We start from the raw sequence: 18,595 nt of genomic DNA, 5'->3' as shown, positions 1-18,595 counted from the left end.
ATTGAAGTACTAATTTTTTTGCAAGATTTAACGTGATTTTTTATTTTAAGGTGCAATAAAGATCGAAGAAAATCTTCGACAGGATCTGGACGTAGCAAACTAAGTTCAGCAGGAGACAGTGGTGAACCAGGTGATATGCCAGTGAGTCCAAAAGCGCCATCTCCTCCTCCGCCTAATATTGAACCTTGCAAGCAAGTGGTACAGGAGCAAGAGACAGGAGATGCTTCAGATGATGATCAAATGGTAATTTGTGAAGATGCCGGAGCTGAAATTGATTTAAAATGCAAGGAGAAGGTTACTGATTCAGATTCAGAATCTCAAAGTGATATGGACTCGTCGATAGAAAACCGTGTTTTCCAACGATTTAGTCCTATGACTAATTCAAATTGTACAGAAGTTACGTGTAGACCTAAGCCAATAAAAGCAAGAATACCGTCAACGGAAACACCAAAATATAGTCTTACAGCAACTGCAACACCTTTCCATTATTCCCCTGTTAACCCATCGGGCATATCAGGATTTCAACCGACTGGAGGAGCCTTCAAAACAATGCCAGCTTCGCCAAAAATTGTTAAATCGGAAGTTAAAAATGAGTTTAGTGAAAACCATGAAAGCTATGCAGGTACATTGATCATTAACTCAACTGACGCTTCAAAATGGTCTAATTCATCAGCCATACAAACTAGCACTCTTACTAGCCAAACTAACTCTACATTAGTCATACCAAAATCAGAGGTCAAAACAAATATCATACAATCAAACGATGGTATTAATCAGACTTATCAGTCACAACCTTTAACTGTTGTTATAGGCAGGCCAACAAACACCATTTGTTTATCAAATGAACATGAACAAACACAACCTTTTGTTGTGATAGCTTCCACAGCATCCGAAATTCCTGTCCAGCTTTATGTGCAACCTTCTTTCGGAATACCTGTTTCCAACTCCAACAACCGAAATTTGTCGGTGCAAAATGTCCAACTGATAAAGCCTAATACACAGTCTGTGATTGTTACACAAGCACACAACAAGGTCTGTGTATCTTCTCAAGTTGAGTACCAAGCGGCACAAAGTACTGTGATGGCATCAAATAAAAACTCCTATTGCAATAATACTGGTAAGTTGACATCAATATTTTGAACTAGCTATTTGTTGAACATTATTTTGTCACTATATGGCACGTCAGTGTCATTAAATCTCAAAGAGTACCCCGTTAAGATAGACAAGATGCCTCACACCCCAAATTCATTTTTTGACGCTGTACGTGAATAAAAATATGACTCAGCGCAATTTTAGCTCACCACCTCTTCCCCGTCCCCAACAACGTCATTTTTTCTTTCTATTTTTTGTTTCGGTGGGTTACAATCTAAAAATTTCAAATAATTCACATGTGTAGTTGAGGCTTTTACAAAACTTGTCTATTTTTTATAGACCTGTATGATCCCTTGTAGGTTGAGTAAATGCAATTTTTGTCGGAAAAAGCGTATAAATTTTTTTTTGGAGATGGCTGCAAATCGTATTTTTTTTATTTTGTGTTTTTTATTAAAAAATATATTCTGACTTTTTTAGGAGTTTGGCGGGATTTTCTTCATTTTATAGACTTAAAAATAGATCAAATCAAGGTTTTTTTATAGGTTATACATAATTTGAAGCAACTTAGTCCTTTGGGTTTTAGGACATTCAAAAATTGGGCCCGTTAAACCCGTAAAAACCATGCTTTTCAGGCCTTTAAAGGTTTTTTGCGAGTTTAAAAAAACATGGTCTTTAAGGGGTTTAAAGGTAAAAATGTTTCAAAGGTATATAAATAAATTTCGCCGAATTTTTGAATGTTCTAAAGGACTTGAAACTTACTTAAAATTAGGTATATATAACCTATAAAAAACCTTGATTCGATCTACATATTTTGAAGTCTATAAAATGAAAAAAATATCCCCAAAAAACGAGCCTTACGGAAAATTTGAAAAAAAATCAGAAATATATTTTTTGATAAAATACGTAAAATAAAAAAAAATGTGTGTGTACATACTTTGTACTCACGTAAGAAGTTATACTTCTATTATATGATTTCAACAAAATAAATATACTTTTAACAGGTTATTTGTATTTTATTTAAAGATTAAACTAATTTTTAAACGCTTTTTTTTAGTTAAATAGTTTGCGTCAAATATTTAGACGTTAATTTGACTGTCTTTTCTCCAATGCAAATGAATGAAAATTTGCAGACATATGCATTCGCGGGAACAATACACGAATAGTCAATAAAAAAATTGTTTTTGTTTATTAATTGTTTAAATAAAAAAAGTCGATTTTAATGAAAAATGCTTAAATTCTCTTGTTTTTTACAATGTAAAACTTGAAACTTTTACGGATTGCAGCTAATGATATGAACTATACATAATTTCACTTTTTACGTTAATTGTTTACGTTATGCTTCATAAATAAACAATAACGTTTCTAATTTTGAACGCTCATATATTTGTTTATATAAAAACCGGCGCTTATTCGTGTCAAATTTCAATACGATACGAAATAAAACTTCAACCAAAACTCAAATTCAAAAAATTCGTGTTTTTATCGTTGTCTTAGAAAAACCACCTGTAGAGACGTTTTGTGCCACAATTAACATTAGAACTCGTTTTGGCGTATTAATTAAACGCTTTTCTTTAGCTCAATCGTTTGGGTTAAATCTTTAGACGTTAATTTGACTGCCTTTTCTTCAATACAAATGACTGAAAATTTGCAGACATATGCATTCGCGGGAACAATACACGAATAGTCAATAAAAAAATTAATGTTTATTAATAATTGTTTAAATAAAAAAAAACGATTTTAACGAAAATTCTTAAATTCTTTTGTTTTTTACAATGAAGAAACTTGAAACTTTTACAGATTGTAGCTAATTATATGAACTATAAATAATTTCACTTTTTAAGTTAATTGTTTACGTTAAGCTTCATAAATAAATAATAAAGTTTCAAATTTTTTGCTGATTTCGACTACTTTTAATGTTAGTACATCATATGCTTTATACATATTTTAATAAACATGACGATATATTTTAATGTTTGAAAGGTGTAAGACTAAAAAGTAAAAAAATAAAAGAATATGGAAGAAAAGTTTTTAAGAAACGCATTTCTTTAGTTGCGAGTGACTAAAATTAAAAATATTATAAAAAAATCAACTAAAAAGCAAAAAATAAAAAAACTTGAAAAAAATCAACACATTCGTTAAAGAAAAGCGTAGGGCGAAAACCGTTTATTCGATGAAGACGCGCCACGCTTTTCTTTGACGAATGTGTTAGATTTTTTCAAGTTTTTTTATTTTTTGCTTTTTGGTTGATTTTTTTATAATATTTTTAATTTTAGTCACTCGCAACTAAAGAAATGCGTTTCTTAAAAAAATTTTTTTCCATATTTTTTTATTACTTACTACTTTCCAAAAATGTTTATTAAAACAATACCAAAAATAAAAAAATAGAAAACACACGGATTCGAACCGGGGACCTCTCGATCTCCGGTAACACGCTCTACCACTGAGCTATACTCCCTTTGCTTTGACGGGTTACAAGATTTCTCATACATACTGACAAATTTAATAGACCAAGTGAAGTATACAAAAATACTTTAAATATACTTACTATTATTATAAAATATCTTATTCCAGAGGAAGACAGATCCAAAGACACAAAATTTATAATAAATATATTTTTACTAAAAACCCTAATAATATATTCTTTTCACGCACACCTTATTTGCGCTACATAACTTAAAATATGTAGCGACTATACCATACTGTCGGTGTGCGCATGCGCCAGGGAATGTAAAAATTCACCCTCGTGTCTAAAATAGTATAACTTCAAAAATTGACTTACAGCCATCCCCAAAAAAGTTGCTTTTACGCTTTTTTTCGAAAGAATGCATTTTTGGGTTATTTATACTCAGCCTATGGGTCTATAAAAGATATACAAGTTTTGTAAAAGCATCAAATATACGTGTGCATTTTGCGAAATTTTTAAATTGATTGCAACCCACTGAAAAAAAAATTATAAAAACGAAAAAATTACGTTGTCGGGTACCTATACAGGGAGGGAGTAGTACGCTAAAATATTAAGTGATATTATTAAGTCAGGTAGAACTTAAAAAATTGAATCCTGTTGGTGAGGGCATTTTACCTATTTTAACGGCGGTTATACCTTAAATTTTTGCTGTGAATACTTTGGTAATTATATTGTATATGTCGTCAAGAATGCGAAATTTTTATTGGAGTTAGTTGGAAAAGTTTATAAAGGTTTAAATTTGAAGGTTTTTGTGCAAATTATTAAGTATAAAAAAGTACAAAAAAAATAATTGTAAGATATCGAAAAATTTTTACTTGAGAGGCTAACAAAAACAAGAAATGGTTATAATCATAACGAAACTACAATAAAAATTATAAATATAGTTCATTCACAGCCTTTTTTCGGTGTCGTTTCTTTCTAATACGTGTACTAGATGGGGACAAAAAATAATGTATGTTCATGATTATTTTTTAAAGCTAGCTTATTTATTCATATATTCAGAAAGCACATTTATGTATAGCTATTTAATTGGTTAGCATTGACAATACATCAGTCCCTAACCAATCTAAGCATCCGAATATTCCAATTAGAATTGTTGTTGTAATCTAATCTGTCATTCGTTGTATTCTGGAAAAATTTATTTAAACAAGTCCTTTAATCTTTTTTCCTTTATCTTCTAGCGTTAATTCTTCCCTATATAATATTTCTCCTTATCCTGCGTATTTATTCTTTTGTAGATTCTGTATTCTTTTACTTCTTCTGCTGATGGGTCTTGCATTATTTGTTCTTGATTTTTTTATTCTTTATGTTTCTATTATTGTTATTTATTCTATTCCCTTTTGTAATATTTTTAGTTCACCTGCTATATTTCTAAAAGGGAATGTTTACCATATATTATTTTTACAAAAAAGTTGTATATTCTTTGATGCTCTTCATGTTTTTAAACTTCTTTGCATCTAAAATTGTCTCCTATTATTTCTTATGTCCCATTTAACGGAGTACCAAAAGTTTAAATATAACCAAACATCACCTAATCATTTAATCTCAACCGCTTCACTCTCGCCTGGCATAACCAAACCTTAACAGGTCTCGCCTAGTCACTTAACACATTCGCTGCCACCTGGCGCCTAAACGCTTTTTGCGTGCGTTAGTCATGTGCCACTGACGCCTCTAGGCGTTCATAACCCGTGGCACCATACGAGAGACTGAATGAAAGGTGGCAGCGAATATGTTAACCTCTAACTACGGTTTTATTCTACAATAAAAATGTATATTAAGTTTTTAATAAACATTGTTAAGCGAAGCAATAAAGCACTAAAATCGGCCCTACCTCTGAAAAAAAAGGACAAGGCGGATCTTAATAATTCTTTTTGCATTCGATTCGTGAATGCTTCAGGAAACTTTGTGAAGCGGAGCCATGATATAATATTGAAAAACTGCATACAAAAAATGCATTCTTAAAGTGCATCTCAAACAGACAATAAAAATAAAAGAATGTGTGTGTACTTTGTACGCACGTAAGAAGTTATACTTCTCTTATGATTTAAACGAAATTAATATACTTTTTATTTGTATTTTATTTAAATATTAAACTAATTTACACTTACTACTTCTCAAACATTTTTATTAAAACAGTGCCAAAAATTAAAATAATACAAGAATAAAACACACAGAAACACATTAAAAATGCCACAAATGATTTCTGAACATTAATTGTCGGAAATTTTTTTAACTAAATACGTATTTTCTGAAAATAAAATTATATAATAAATATACTTACAATCATAAAATGTATAAAAAAAAAATAAAAGTTTCCATTGGGATTCGAACCAGCTTTTATCAGCGCGGTTGGTATTGGGATTCATTCGCCTTGAACGCTTCGCCACGGAGGCAATGCGTCATTATTTGCGAAGATCGACTAAATAAACGGATTAAACTTTTGACATTTTGAATTAAATCAAATTATTTTGAATTGAAATGATTTAGAATTGGAAAAATTACAACAAAACATAGAGTAAGAAAACAATATATTAGGTGAATATTAATAGAATTTTTGATGGTAATCAAATTATGTAAATAAAAGTATTACATACTAATCATAAATACTATGTATTTTGGTAGGTTCAAATAGGTATAGGTACCTACCTATGGAATTTTTTATTAGGATACTGATACATTTAACAATAATTATTACGTACCTGTTGCTTTTAAAAACTATTTAAAAGTCACTACAGTTATAAAACTTTTTTGTTTCTGTCCTCACAACAATAAAACTAATATATTATACAACATTTGTTTGCCTCCATATTGAACAATTATTTATTATTGACAGATCATTTCAACATCCAATCAGAGCCCGTATAACGACTAATACAATACCATACTGTCGGTGTGCGCATGCGCGCGGATCAACAATAAATTCACCCTCAATCTCAATCGCGCCTAAAGAAGTATAACTTCAAAAATTCACAACTCGTCAATTATCGGCGGAAATAAGTTCAATTTTGTTACTCGGGGTTTTTGGGGTCGTTGAAAAGGAATATGAGGTCAAAAGTGATCTTCGGGGTACCTACTGTTTACCTCGTATTGTGAAGTTTTCGGCAAATTCATTAAAAATTAGTCAAAAATCATTACTCGCGGGGGGGGGTTTGAGGCCGCTAACGACGAATATTACCTCGGAAGTGATTTTTGGGAGTACCTGGTGCCCAGGGTACCTACTGTTTACCTCTCTTATGGAGTTTCCGGCAAAAAACTTATTAAAAAATTAGTCAAAAATAATTACTCGGGGGTTTTTGGGGTCGCTAACGACGAATATGACATCGGAAGCGATCTCCGGAATACCTGGTGCCCAGGGTACCTACTTCTTATGGAGTTTTCGGCAAATTCATTAAAAAATTAGCCAAAAATCATTACTCGGGGGGTTTTTGGGTCGCTGACGACGAATATGACATCGGAAGTGATCTACGGAGTACCTGGTACCCAGGGTACGTACTGTTTACCTCGTTTTCTGGAGTTTTCGGCAAATTCATTAAAAAGTTAGTCAAAAATCATTAGTCACGAGATAAACAGTAGGTACCCTGGGCACCAGGTACACCGGAGATCACTTCTGATGTCATATTCGTCGTCAAAGACCCCAAAAATCCCCGAGTAATGAATTTTGACATTTTTTAATGAATTTTCCAAAAACTCCAGAAAACGAGGTAAACAGTAGGTACCCTGGGTACCAAGTACTCCGTAGAGCACTTCCGATGTCATATTCGTCGTCAGCGGCCCAAAAACCCCCGAGTAATTATTTTTGGCTATTTTTTTAATGAATTTGCCGAAAACTTCACAAGAAGTATGTACCTTGGGCACCAGGTATTCCGTAGATCGCTTCCCATGTCATATTTGTCGTTAGCGACCCCAAAAACCCCCGAGTAATTATTTTTGACTAATTTTTTAATAAATTTTTTGCCGAAAACTCCACAAGACGAGGTAAACAGTAGGTAGCCTGGGCACCAGGTACTCCGGAAATTACTTCCAATGTCATATTCGTCGTTAGCGACCCCAAAAACCCCCGAGTAATTATTTTTGACTAATTTTTTAATAAATTTTTTGCCGAAAACTCCACAAGACGAGGTAAACAGTAGGTAGCCTGGGCACCAGGTACTCCGTAGATCACTTCCGATGTCATATTCATCGTTAGTGACCCTAAAAACCCTAAAAATTAAGTAATGATTTTTGACTAATTTTTTAATGAATTTTAATGACGAGGTAAACAGTAGGTACCCTGGGCACCAGGTACTTCGGAGATCACTTATGACGTCATATTCGTTTTCAGTGACCCCAAAAACCCCGAGTAACAAAATTGAACTCATTTCCGCCGATAATTGACGAGTTCTGAATTTTTTTTATTGTCTGTTTGAGATGCACTTTAAGAATGCATTTTTTGTATGCAGTTTTTCAATATTATATCATGACTATGGGTCACAAAGTTTCCTGGCGCATTCACGAATCGAATTCAAAAAGAATTATTAAGATCCGTCTTGTCGTTTTTTTTTCGGAGGTTCAGTGCTTTATTGCTTCCACTATGTTATGTTGTACCGTACTTTTGGATCTCCGATTTTTCTGAAACTTGGTGTATAGCTTCTGCGGGACGTAAAAATAAGATATTTAAGATCAAAAAATCTTCTTCTTTTTTTCTCAATATGTTATTTTATGCGATTTTACAGTGATTTTGTGTTTATTTAAACAAATTTGCATTTTCTATCGTAAAGTATCAATGAAAAACATAATATTTTAATAGAAGGGAATCAAAAATGTCATATATGGCATTATATTAAGTTATTTTGATTCAAAACAAGTTTTTGATCAAATTTTATAGTGTAGAAAACGTTAAAATACCGTTTTTTACATTTTCCTCCATTCTCAAAATACCTCTTCATCGATTTGGCTGAAAATTTGCCCGCAGATAGCCAAAACACATGACTTTAAGTGGTTAGAAGGATTTGAATTATATTACAATACCAAAAAAGTTACATGCAGTAATATCAGACTCAAAAGTATATTAGTCCAGTCGGGATAGCATTTGACCTTGCATGCCGAGCTGCCCAAACTTTTATTTTTCTAGCCTTTAGGGGAGTCAATAGTAGCCTAAATTTAAAATCACGAATGAATTCCTTCGTTATGTTAGCCGCCATCTTGATTTTAAAGGAGAACTTGTTTTGCTCAATATCTCCGCCATTTTTAACTTTTCGACAAAAATGGTAGGTACTGAAACTGTTCCAAATAAATCGTATTTACAATTATTACCATTTTTTTTAACAATCTTTGTCGTGAGGTCGTTATTTTCGAGTTAATTGTACTTACAGTAGACGCCTATATTTTTAACTATGATATTGCATGTAACTTTTTTGGTATTGTAATATAATTCAAATCCTTTTCACCACTTAAAGTCCTATGTTTTGGCTATCTGTGGGCAAATTTTCAGTCAAATCGATTATGACGTATTTTGGGAATGGAGAAAAATGTGAAAAACGGTATTTTAACGTTTTCTACACTATAAAATTTGATCAAAAACTTATTTTGAATCAAAGTAACTTGTTATAATGCCATATAATGACATTTTTGAGTCCCTTCTATTAAACTATTATGTTTTCCATTGATACTTTACGATAGAAAATGCAAATTTGTTTAAATAAACACCAAATCACTGTAAAATCGCATAAATAAAAATTTTGAGAAAAAAAGAAGAAGATTTTGTGACCTTAAATATCTTATTTTTACTTCCCGCAGAAGCTATATACCAATTTTCAGACAAATCGGAGATCCAAAATTTTTTTTGCTCCAAAATTGAGTGATTTGAAAACCCTTATACAAAACTCTTTTTCTAAGAAACTATGTTGTAAATATAACTTGTATATTATATAACTGTGGCAATTCTGGCCGGAGTAATATATATAGATCATCACTGCCATGGATGAATTTAGAGGGATTAAGACTGAACAGAATACAGAAGAAAATGGACGAGAAAGTATGAAAAAATTTAAACCTAGAGAAGAAAAAGAAGCAGATGTCAATTGATCTAACAGAGAGGCTAATTTAAAATTTGAAATTAACCTCTCTTCTTGAAAGAAGACCGCACACATCTTATGGAAAATATAATGTCACTCAAATGAAATAAAATTTACATGAATAGATGCGTCCTGAAATTTCAATAATTTGATACCATTGCGCGAACTCTGTATTTTGATTAACAAGAGCGTAAATTGATAAAAATAAATATAAAATCAAATAGGAATGTACGTGTGTCAAAGAGAGAAAAAAGATCTTGTGATTCGCTTACTCCATATTTATTTATTTATCGTATGGCATAGATACAATAAGAACACATAATTGAAAAAAAGTATATAAAACATTACATGAAGTATCACAAACGAACATCTAATGTATTAATATAAACAACATTTTCGGTCGCATTCAGGAACTCATCGAAAACTCCAGGGTACCGCCTTCGGGGGCATTCCTCAATAATGTGGCGGACGGTCTGCCGTTGCGCACCACAGTCACACTCAGGAGTAAGGGCCTTTCCCCATCTATGCAAGCTGTCAGCACATCTACCGGTACCTGTTCCTATTCTGTTCAGCGCCGTCCATGTATTGCGGGGCAGTTCAAAGCCTGGCGGTTTCTGATCGATACAGGCCATTTGGTGTGATTCCTGTGGTGAGTCGCTCTCCCATTGTCTTCTCCAAGCGTTGGTGAGGTCGAAATGTTCCTGATGTAGGGAGGTGGCCCTTAACAATGGGGGATATCTGGAGCGCAGTCTGTTCATTTCGATATCAAGTTTATCATGGTGGATGGGTAGTTGATGGTTAGCCTCGATTTTTCGATATTCTCTGAGAAGAGAATGACTTCTTAGTTTCGGCGGTGGAATGTGACTCAGAATGGGAAGCCAATAGTTCGGTGTTGGTCGAATTCTACCTGAGATCATTCGCATTGTCTGGTTTAATTGGGTGTCAATGATCTTCGTGTGTTTGCTGTTGAGCCATACCGGCGAAGCATATTCAGCCGCCGAGTATACGAGTCCGAGAGCGGATGATCTGAGTACGGAGGCTGAGGACCCCCATGTGGTGCCACATAGCTTTTGGATTATATTATTTCGCGTCTTCAGTTTTTCTGCCGTTCGTTGTAGGTGTTCCTTAAAACTTAAGGTTCTGTCAAGAGTCACTCCAAGATATTTTGGTGTTGAGTTATGAGTGAGTAGTCTGTTTTCAAAGTGAACGGAGAGTTTTTTGTTGGCTTGGGCATTATTCAGATGGAAACAGGACACTTCAGTTTTCGTTGCATTGGGCCGTAGCCTCCATTTGCGAAAATATTCACCCATAACAGCAATTTACTCCATAAATCTTTCTCGAGGGATTAAGGCAGAGGCTTACTCTTATCTTTTCCTATTATTATTGATAATAAAGTAGGTATAATTTGGTTAGTTGTCTTCTTCTTCACGTGCCATATCAGAATTATCCGACGTTGGCGATCACCATTGCGAAGGCTTCTCGATCTTCTGCAATATGGAATAGTTGTCCTGCATTTGATATCTGAGTCCATTCACGAATGTTTTTTAACCAAGAAACTTGTTTTCTTCCTACACCTCTACGGCCCTCTATTTTGCCTTTAAGGATCAGTTGTAATATTTTATATCGACTTCCCCTCACTATATGTCCCAGATAAGACATTTTTCGATGTTTAACAGTCTTTAGCAGTTCTCTATCTTTGTTGACCTTCCTTAGTACTTCTTCATTAATTAGTTTTTCTTGCTGTCCAGGGTATCTTCAGCATCCGTCTATGAATTCACATTTCCAATGCTTCAATTCTGTTCATAATCGATACTTTTAGCGTCCACACTTCTGCGCTATACAAAAGTACGGACCAAACATAGCACTTGACCATTCTTTGTCTTAGTTCTAAACTGAGATGATTATTGCAAAGAAATGACTTCATTTTCGTAAAAGTGGTTTTAGTCATTGCTATTCTACGTTTTATTTCTATGTCTGGATCTAGTTGGTCCGTTCCCAATTCCCAGTTCACAGTTCCCAGATATGTCATTTTGTGAACTTTATCAACTTGGACTCCGTTTAATTGAAGCTTTGCATCGGGATATGGGTCACGACTAAACACTAAAAATTTGGTTTTGTTTGAGTTTATTTTAATGCCCATTTCCTCTCTTACCTCGTGAATACGATCAAGCAGAATTTGGAGACCTTCAATATTATCTGACAGAATTACTGTCTCGTCTGCATATCTTATCACATTAAGTAGTTCTCCGTTGATTTTTATTCCATATGGCTGTCTCTCAAGTGCCTTTTTAAATAACTGGTCCGAGTAAACATTAAACAATGTTGGTGACAAAATGCAACCTTGTCTGACGCCTCGTTGTATGGAGATTTCATCGGTGTAGTTATCTCCAATTTTGACCGTAGCAGTTTGATTCCAGTACAAATTTTTAATGACACGAATATCTTTGTCATCTATTCCAATATTTTTCAGTATTTGCATTAATTTTACATGCTGTACTTTATCGAATGCCTTTTCGAAGTCCACGAAACATGCAAATACATCTTTTCTTTGGTTAGTTGTACCGCTTCTAATCGGCTTAAGCTAGTGGTGAATAGAATGATTTCAATAGCCGCTAAACTAATATTATTTATAAATGCCAGTTTTATGGACTTCAAAGTGCGATTTTGATAAACTTGAATTACAATTAACGCCCTAATTAAGCAAAATTCAGAGGTGGCGCAATTGTATCAAATTATTGAAATTTCAGGACGCACCTATTCATGTAAATTTTATGTCATTTGAGTGACATTATATTTTTCATAAGATGTGTGCGGTGTCCTTTTCATGTAGTTCTTTTCCTTATATGCCGAGAAAATTTCCTTATATGTCTGCTATAACTGTATGCGGCAAGCAGTATCAAGTACCTCGACAATAATTTACCACAGGGTTCCAGAATTAGAATCAAAGGCCAAATGCCTTTTTAAGGTCCACGAAACAAATATGCCGATTTGTTGTATTCTAATGATTTCTCTATGAAAGATGATAATAATCCAATTGGCCGAAGTACGACCGGTTCCTAATAGATGGCTCCCAGATAAAAACCTCTAGTTGTTGCACTCAGTAATAAATTAGGTTTTGTATATTTTCAGTAGTTTATTTTAAAATAAATATCTGATAGACTAAACATATATTCTTTGCAGGAACATTACTTCATATTACTGAAGCGAATGATCATAGGGAGGATAATAACAAGTCGCCGGTATTAGAAATGTTCCCTCCCAATTCTGAGACATTTATGCTAGATCAAACAAATCAAGAGTTTAAGTTAGCACCAACGCCCGCCCAGCTTGGGAAAGCTCCTTTACAGAGAAGGCAGACAATGGGTATGTATAGTTTTAATATTTTCATGTGCCAGTTTTTCCAACTCATTTTTGCTTACTTTGTGTATCAAACAAAGACAAAATCTTTCTATAGAATAAAATACAGGGTGTAACAAAAAGGTAGGTCATAAATTAAATCACATATTCTGGAACCAAAAATAGTTAGATTGAACTTAACTTACAAATGTGCACGTAAAAAAATTTATAACCCTTAAGTATATCGAAAACTGTTACAGATTTTATATTGAAAATGGCATTTTCATGGGGCAGGAACATCTTAAAAAAATAACAGTGAAATTTGTACATCCCATAAAAATTATATGGGGGTTTTGTTTCCTTAAACCCACCCAAATATTTGTGTAAGTTCCAATTAAATTATTATTGTGATACCATTAGTTAAACACAATGTTTTTAAAACTTTTTTACATCTTACAACTTTTTCGATAAGCCAGTTTTTATCGAGATTTTGAACATTTCTAAAATCCACCACGTATTTGTAAATGATTAAGTAAGATTATAGAATATTAATAATTATCAGGTCTCTATAATCTTGGTTACCCATTTACAAATATGTGGTGGATTTTACAAATGTTCAAAATATCTCGATAAAAACTGGCTTATTGAAAAAGTACTAAGAGTCAAAAGTTCAGTCTGCGCAGGCAGATCCACCACTGATCACATATATTGTGTAACACAATTAATATACAAACAAATAGCCTACAATAAAGAACTTCATTTAGTGTATATAGACCTAAAAAAAAGAATGTGTGTGTACTTTGTACGCACGTAAAAAGTTATACTTCTATCATATGATTTCAGAATTGAAATAATAAGATACAACAAAACATAGAGTAAGAAGACAATATAGGCGAATATTGATAGAAATTTTGATGGTAATCAAATTATGTAAATCAAAGCATTACATACTATTTTGGTAGGTTCATTTTAAATTTCCAAATAGGTAGGTATCTACCTATGTAATTTTTTATTAGGATACTGAAACATTTACGATTATTACGTACCTGTCGCTTTTAAAAGCTATTTAAAAAGTCACTACAATTATAAACTTGCTTTTTTCTCTGCCATCACAACAATAAAAACTAGAAAGCTATCGCATTATTAAACACAATCCTATGGGATCAAGGTATCTCCAAAAAAAAATAAAATAACATCTATAACAGCATTGTTAAGAGCATTATAACATATAGCAGCGAAGTTTGGCCACTTAAAGAAAAATCCGAAAATATGCTCAGAACAACTGTAATGGACTTCTGGAGAAGAGCTGCTGGTATATCAAGAATAGATAAAATTAGAAATACAAGAATATTGGAGATAATGGACCTAAAGCATACTATAATTGAAGATATAAAAACAAAGCAACTAAGATGGTTTGGCCACGTACAATGTATGGTATACGACAGATTACCCAAGCAAGTACTGCGATGGGCATCAAAAGGACGGCGGAAAAGAGGAAGACTTAGGAAAAGCTGGAAAGAGGTAACTCATAGGGAAATTAGAGAAAGAGGCTTGAACGAAGACATGTGTTACGATAGAGAACATTAAACCGATTATCGATAGAACGTTATGAACCGATTATATAATATATACTAAGAGTCAAAGATATATTAACTGTGTTACACAATATAGGTGGTCAGTGGTGGATCTGCCTGCGCAGACTGGACTTTTGACTCTTAGTACTTTTTCAATAAGCCAGTTTTTATCGAGATATTTTGAACATTTTTAAAATCCACCTATATTTGTAAATGGGTAACCCAGATTATAGAGACCTGATAATAATATGAGCATAATATTCTATAATCTTAATTAATAATTTACAAATACGTGGTGGATTTTAGAAATGTTTAAAATCTCGATAAAAACTGGCTTTATCGAAAAAGTTGTAAGATGCAAAAAAGTTTTAAAAACATTGTGTTTAACTAATGGCACCACAGTAATAATTTAATTGGAACTTACACAAATATTTGGGTGGGTTTAAGGGAACAAAACCCCCATAAAATTTTTATGGGGTGTACAAATTTCATTATAATTTTGTTTTAAGATGTTCCTGCCATAAGAATGATACATGTCCATTTTCAACAAAAAATCTCTAATAGTTTTCGATATATTGGAAAAAATCGATTTTCATTTTGTAACTTCAAAGGGCAGTAACTTTTCTTTGTACACATTTGTACTAAGGTAAGTTAGTTTCATTCGAACTATTTTTAGTGCCAGAATATGTGATTTAATTTATGATCCACCTTTTTGGTACACTCTGTAGAATTCTCTAAAATTGTGGCTTACCATGATATTGCAATAAGCTCTTTAATTGTTATTAATCAATATACCAGGTGGTGAATCGTAACACGAGCCATAGGAAACTCAATGTCAAATTCTAAACAGTTGAATTCCTACTTCCCTAAGTATTTTACATCAAAAGTCATGTAACTATATTTGTAGTGGATTGAAATCTGTATTGAAAACAAAAGTTAAAATTGTTCTACGATTTAAACACATTCCAAAATTTTGAAAAATATAATACATTTGCCATAGTCGGTATGTGTGTAAAAGTTCGGCCGCACGTGACTATTTAGCTGACAGTGCGCATACTATTGATTGAATAAACTATCTTTATTAATAATACACACACCCAAACTTATATGGAATCACCATGTATTTCAAAGTAATATTTATTTCTTTTGAAAAAACTTGTTATTGTGGCGAAGATTAAAGGTTTTTAATGAAAATAAACAAATATATAAGACAATCGGATAGTACAGCCCGGTACGGTATAGATTATTTGCTTGAGTTGCAAGTTGAACGAAAATAAATAAACTAACTTTTGCGTCCAAAAACGAAAATATGCGTCATGTGGGGTTATACAACTTACAACAAGGAAAGATTATTGGTCTTGTGGAGAAAGTAATGTTCTCAGATGGACATAGCTGCAGAGCTAGGCGTTATACAGGGCGTTCTGTCCAAAACATATGCTACGTAACATGAACTAGGAAAGCTCAAAAATAAATCAAGGGAAAGTCGCCAAAAGTAATAACGGCTCTCCACGATCGTTTAATTGTCCAATCAGCTGGAAGACACCCAACCATTTCTCACCTGCAGCTCCAAAGGCAGCTTTTGGAAGCTACAGGTGTAACTGTTTCAGTTGAAACGATAAGAAGAAGAGTTCGTACCAAGAAGTATACAACAGGAGACAGTTATGGGTTCCCGAGTTATCCAGGCAGCACAAGATTGATCGTCTAAATTGGTGTCTTCACCACCAAAACTGGAACATTGGGAATTGACAAAATGTGCTATTTTCAAAAACAGTCAGGATTTAATGTAATCAGATGAAAAATCAGATGACCCACGAAATCGTGTACTTAGAGGTCGAGGAAGATGAGCAAGAACGAAAACTGTCGGATCTGTTCACAAATATACAAGGGGAAGTGTAATGTTCTGGAAAGGAATTGTGATCCGTAAAAAAACTCCTTTAATTTTCATCCAATCAACTTTAACTGCTCACAGGTATGTTGATAACCTGTAGTCAGGCTCTGGAGAGGTGCAACAGGAGAAAATTTAATTTTATTGCATGATAATGGACCTCTACATACCATTAGAATGACTACAGATATCATTGAAGCAGAAGGTATCACTTGTTTGGAGTGGCCTGCTTGCTCACCCGAGCTTAATCCTATAGAGTATTTGTGGGATATGCTTAAAAGAAAAATTAGAGCTCGCTGGGATAATTCACAAAACACCGCACGGCTAGTACAAGCTGCTTTTAAAGGATGGAGCAACCTACCACAACAAAATGTTGATAATTTGATTAGGAGCGTGACCACGCAAACTGAAGCTTGCATAAGGACTAGAGGTGATAACACTGACTACCACAAAATACAAAAAAAAAAAATAAAAACAATTTAAACATTATTCGTTTTACATTTTGTATGCTATTGACTTTAAAACAACTACTTTCAATTTGTTTGTTAAATACTTTATTGTTTTATTTAATTGTTATGTATTTGTTATTAAATTGCTGTAAAATAAATATTGTTTGACTTCGTGTGTTCGTTTTTTTTTAATTCGCACAGAATAGTAAGAAATATCAGATGATTCCATATAAGTTTGGGTGTGTATACTTTCTCCTCAACTGAGGGTATCTTATTAACTTTATTGTTTTTTAAACAGTAAATGATAAAATAAAAATAATGACAGTTTATATATGGTGAATATAATAACTTCATTGTGACCGAACTCAACCGTTACACACAATATTGCACTGTGTGTGGCCTAACTTTGGCTTGATACTCTAAAAAATGAATTATGTTTTTACAAAATTTTCAACTGTTTTCAATACAGATTTTAATCCTCTACAAATGGTTTCTCATGTCTTTTGATGTAAAATAATTAGTGAAGCAGGAATTCAACAGTTTAGAATTTTACATTCAGTTCCCTATAGCCTGTTTTCCAATTCACCACCCGGTATATGTAGACCGTAAAATAACATGAATACATTGTCAACAGCTGCTTTTGGAAACAAGGATAGCCAAGGAGAACAAGATCTTTTACCAGCTCCAGCAAATCCTATACTCGATGAAAATATTGATTTGATATCTCCATCAACAAAAAAGACTTTCTTCAAGAGATCAGTAGAAGACGGCATGGATAGGTACTTTTAAATACATTGGAAGTAATATTTTTATCTCTCTAAAAGTTTATTTTACAGGGTTCTGGAGCAAGTAAATTTTGAGCAAAAATTTACTGCCTTGCCTCAGTTCAAACCAGATGAAGGTCAATCACCAAGTGCTATTTCCATACCGAGTCCAGGTGTCTTCTATAATAAGAAGAGATCACAATTAACTGCCACACATGGAGTTACCATAGAAGAGGAATCAGAAGCTGAAACACCACAAAGTATTCCAAAATCAGCTGCTTCCACTAAATTAGTTATAGGAAATCAATTTTTTGGACCAGATTTCGATAATGTTAGGGGTAAGTTTTGTTTGAAAAACACCACTACCACTTTTAATACTTTTCGTTATTTATATAGAAAACTGGGCATATCTGGGGAAGTCTTAGCCGGTGGTCTCCAAAATCGTTCATTTTCGTTACTTTTAATAAACTTTGGAGGACAAAAACTATTAGTCTAGGCGCCAAATAGAGGTCACCGTGACCTTTTCAATTCTGATGGACAAACTCAACGGTTTCGTATGGAAATTTGTCTGCTGATTACGAATTTCGAGGGTGGATTTCGATTCGAGGGGTCAAAAAATTGTTATAAACAATTTAATTGTTTATAAGGCTTTGGCACATAAACTAAAAGAGATAAAAAAATGTTTCAAATAAAATTTTTTCCTTAATAAAAAACGAAGAAACGTTTACTAAACTTAAATCCAACAATTAGAACTCAAGATATTGTAAAATTAGTGCACAATACAAATTTGCAAATTGCAAAATAAGTATTTTTCGAAGCTTTATCGATCGTAGCTCGGCTGAGGAACAGAACCTGAGGAAATGGTTCTCTACAACAACAACTAATCTATTTAAAGCATCAGTTAATAAAATAATTATAGCCAGAATGATCGCCAATATTCGAAACGAATAGGCACTAAAAGAAGAAGACTTTCCAAAA

The 18,595-nt window shown here is 33.2% G+C and overlaps 1 protein-coding gene across 2 annotated transcripts in view; it reads left to right on the top strand.

The window, feature by feature from the left end:
• Positions 1 to 18,595, top strand: part of LOC114335679 (putative transcription factor capicua) — a 124,586-nt gene that overhangs the window by 82,500 nt on the left and 23,491 nt on the right. The window contains exons 10-13 of one of the 2 annotated variants that reach the window (XM_028285957.2): positions 51 to 1,117; positions 12,790 to 12,972; positions 17,488 to 17,632; positions 17,690 to 17,955. In XM_028285957.2, the coding sequence (XP_028141758.1) occupies positions 51 to 1,117; positions 12,790 to 12,972; positions 17,488 to 17,632; positions 17,690 to 17,955 (1,661 nt within the window). Of the gene's footprint in view, positions 1 to 50; positions 1,118 to 12,789; positions 12,973 to 17,487; positions 17,633 to 17,677; positions 17,956 to 18,595 lie in introns of both variants that reach the window. The other variant, XM_028285956.2, reaches the window with a different exon arrangement.

This window comes from Diabrotica virgifera, chromosome 10, assembly GCF_917563875.1.
Source record: "Diabrotica virgifera virgifera chromosome 10, PGI_DIABVI_V3a".
NCBI lineage: Eukaryota > Metazoa > Arthropoda > Insecta > Coleoptera > Chrysomelidae > Diabrotica > Diabrotica virgifera.
Note: the sequence above shows the minus strand (reverse complement) of the source record. Positions and strands in the feature narration are given on the sequence as shown.